Here is a 3,714-nt window from a genome sequence, read left to right as displayed (position 1 = left end):
ACCGCTCTTTGAAAGGGCTGTGCTTGATAAATCACATTATAATCCATGTATTTCTGTGGCTATAACAAGATTTGGACCCTATTTTTCCCTAAGTGTTTTAGACTGATAACTCCACTGTGTGTCTTCCCACAGAGCTTTTGATCATTAGGTAAGAAATAGAGAAACTGTAGAAATGCAGAAAATGGCTGCTATTTCTGTTTCACTGTAGTTTCATAGTGCCCAAATCATTCCAGAGTGCTTAGGAGAGACACCAGCACAGGCACCAAGGTCCCTCTGAGACCTCTTGGCACCTGGATGGCAGCACCGTGGGGGCAGCAGGAAGTCAGAAAGTGGGTTAAACCATCCCCATTGCAACGATGCTTGTTCTCCGCAGTCCCACATTGCTTGCCCTGGACTAAAGCATCCCTATGGAGCAGTTTGCTAGTGGCACAGCAGGAGGGGAGAGTTTTCCAGAAGGGATTTACGGGGGCTACACGCCATAATCCGTGGCTGTACTCACCTGCCACCCACCACATTTCATCTAGGAGGGACTGAAACCCCACATCCAGTTGCAGCAATTTGTACCCCGTCTAGTGGGGCTGTCTTCGTGTAAGGCAAGATAATCCCTGTTTTTTGCAAGGGTGGCTCTGCCCCTAAAACAACCCTCTTCCCTGAACCTGAAGGTTTCTGAGGGCTCTTGAAAGAGCCTGCAGCTGCCTTTGTGCTGCTCCTGGAGCTGACCCCTGTGTCCCTGACATTTGTCCCTGTGGAATAATGGCAGTGGTTTATACATGAAAATTCCTGAGGGTGGGGAACAGAGGGTGGCTATAGAAAAGCTTTAAAGCACTACATCATGCTCATTAGTGTCCCCATCCATTTAGCAAATGATAAAAGATGGAGAATGCACCATTTGTGTGAATTTAGCACATACCTATGGAAGAGGGATTTCAGGACACAGGGGATTTCCCTTGGATTATCCCACTCCTTTTCATTTTGTTTTTGTTTTTAAAAAAATCACCCAATACATTTGAAATCTGGGGCAGTGCATATTCTTGAATGGCTTCACACAATGGATAGGAAGATGCTGGAGTTGCCAGGTGGGACTCCGAAGTCACTGCTGGGCAGGGGTTCAGCTAAATCCTTACTGGCCCCCAGCACTACAAGGAGGATTAAGGTTGTAGGATCACTTAGTGCAAAAGTGCCCCCATGTGGAAGCTGAAAATAAAATCTCTGGTGTCTGAATCGAGTTAATGCACCCGTCGTTCATAGTCTGCTCGCCCTCTTGTTTCCTAGGTTGAAGCATTACATGGAAAAGGATATTTTCTTCTTTTCAGGCCACCTTCCTTTATCAGTGACCATTTTAGGATGGTCTAATTCATATGGTGTTAGTGGGAATTCTACTTGGCACGGGTTGGATCAGGTCTTTCTCCCTGTCCTGTATATGTTTGTGTTGCAGCTCCCACTTGCCAGTTCAAAGTGATTTGTGGAAGGAAGGAAAGCATGGAAAAATGGGGAAATATATGGAAATAGGGGGGAAAAAAGGAAGCACAAATGGAAATCCCTGCATCACATATCAAGAGGAGTAGTTAACTGTTGCATGCCCAAAGGGCAGTGCAGGTGAACAACAGTAGCAAACACCTGTACAATAATACTGGTTTACATCTTGCTTCACTTTGGAAACATATTGTTCAGGCAGACTTTCGGCTACTTTCTGTGCGGTCCTTGTTGAGCCACTGTTTTGCAAAAATCTTGTGGACAATCTGTACCGTCCTGGAGGGCATAATCCCCTAATGCTGACAGAGCAAAGGAGTTTATCTGTGTCATCAGATGATGGATGTTTTCTGAGGCTGTGGGGAAACTGCTATAGCATGGAAGCAGAGAGCCTCTAAGATGACAGGTATTAGGTAAATGGTGTTTTTCTGTGCAACAGAGGCATAAAAATGTTTTGCGGGCTCTGCAAAACTGTACAGTGTCCCTAGAAACCCTATGTGTCCCCTTCAGGAGATGGAGGCTGGCTTCTGCTGGGGTTCCCTGGCTCTGTGATGTTCTCCAACTTCACACCTACTTCCCCCGTCTTAATCCGCCAGCCAGAAATGCCCATCATGCTGTTCAATTTAGGAAGGAAAAATCCTTTCTTCTGATTTTTTTAAGCTCAGAATCAGGGCCTGGGTGGGACAGGATGATTTTTGCCCATGGTGCTTGGAGCTGGTGCTCTGGCATCAGAGGCTTCGACAAGCAGCCCTTCTCTATCATCCAGCAGTTTCTCTTTTCCCAAAGAATTTTGACAGGTCTCTGTAGTGCGGAACAATTGTATCTGCCCTCATTAATTATTTTGTGCAGGACCGCAAAGTCCTGCAATCAGCAGGGTCACCGAGTGAATTGATGATAGGGAAATTATAATGCTGAGCATACAGGACAATTGCCATCTGCTGTCTAAGGTCTGTAATTTAATTAGATTGCCAAACAGTCCTTTTCAGATGAAAATGCGGGAAGCCCAGGGAACAGGGCTCGACTGGTTAGGCATCTTGACCCTCCTCCAGCCCCTACAGATTTACCTGAACTGCCCTAAAAGAGCCCGCTGCAGCACAGGACTGACACAAATATCCCCTTAAAGCCACCTTCAAGCACCATCTCCAATGCAAATGCTTATACCTGCCCCTCAGCTGCCCGCTCCCATCCCAACAACTCGTCTGAGGGTGGGCTCACCCCCTCCTCTGCTTGCTTTCTTCTTGGGTCCAGCAATTAAAACAGAAGTGTAACATGACTACGGCAAAAGTCTGCTGAAGTGTGTAGTCAGGGTGAACGGAGTCCCACTGGCATCTGCTAATTTCCAGGAAGATCTAATTTTGTAGATAGGAGCAAATATCCTTACCAGGATAAGGAGTAAGTTCACCCCCTTAACCTGGCTTGCATTTGTTGTTGGGAGTGAGAAATGTAAGAAGTACCCAGAGGGGGGGTCCACATCTGGTACTTGGAGCGAGAAATGATGCCTTATTGTGCCTGCTCTAATTAAAAGATCTTAGGGGGCTGCTTGGTCCTGTTTTAGGGACATGGACAGCAGGGAGCAGCCAAATGTGCCAGTGCTGGTCATGCTGGGCAGCTGGGGAAGGAAGGAAGGAGCTGATTTACTGAGGGCTGCAGAGCCTATAGACTTACAACGTGGTATGTTGGAATGTAATTTAGATGTGTGCCATAATAAACCCTTCCCAAACTTGCTTCTTGGCTTGTCCATAGGGACTTCAAGAGTAAAAACGTCTTGCTGAAGAACGACTTGACGGCAGTGCTAGCCGATTTCGGACTAGCTGTACGGTTTGAACCTGGCAAACCTCCAGGGGACACTCATGGACAGGTAATCATTATTTTTAAAAAGAACATTTTCAAAAAGCTGGGCTTGCCATAGCTCCTCGGACATGGGAGGCAGTTTGTATAGATGCTTTTAAGTCTCTTTGAGATATGTATTTTCTATAAAAGCTTGTGATCAGAGATAAATTCCAGGAGCTGCTTTGATCTGGGTGAGCAGGGAGAGCACTCGGACCCTCCCGACTGCTGTGCAGGTGGAGCATCCCTGGCCCTGGAGCCAGGCGGCTTCTTCCTTCAAACACGGGACTTGCTGACTCTTTATTGTCTTGGTATTAAATATTAATACTCCTAAAATTATTCATTTATTTTTAAGAATTCAGACAGTCTGGCTGCTTGGATGACCTTTAGCAACAACAGATCTTGTGAGCTAGCTGT

At 46.4% G+C, this 3,714-nt stretch overlaps 1 protein-coding gene across 1 annotated transcript in view; it reads left to right on the top strand.

Moving 5' to 3' along the window:
• Positions 1–3,328, top strand: part of LOC104461241 (activin receptor type-2B-like) — a gene marked incomplete at its 3' end in the record, with an annotated part of 13,804 nt that extends 10,476 nt beyond the window's left edge. Inside the window, exon 8 of the mRNA XM_010072756.1 lies at positions 3,214–3,328. Coding sequence (XP_010071058.1) covers positions 3,214–3,328 — 115 coding nt within the window. The remainder of the gene's footprint in view (positions 1–3,213) is intronic.
• Positions 3,329–3,714: the final 386 nt, after the last annotated feature.

This window comes from Pterocles gutturalis, unplaced genomic scaffold (assembly GCF_000699245.1).
Source record: "Pterocles gutturalis isolate BGI_N339 unplaced genomic scaffold, ASM69924v1 scaffold27467, whole genome shotgun sequence".
Classification (NCBI taxonomy): domain Eukaryota; kingdom Metazoa; phylum Chordata; class Aves; order Pterocliformes; family Pteroclidae; genus Pterocles; species Pterocles gutturalis.
This window is presented reverse-complemented; position numbering and strand designations above follow the sequence as displayed.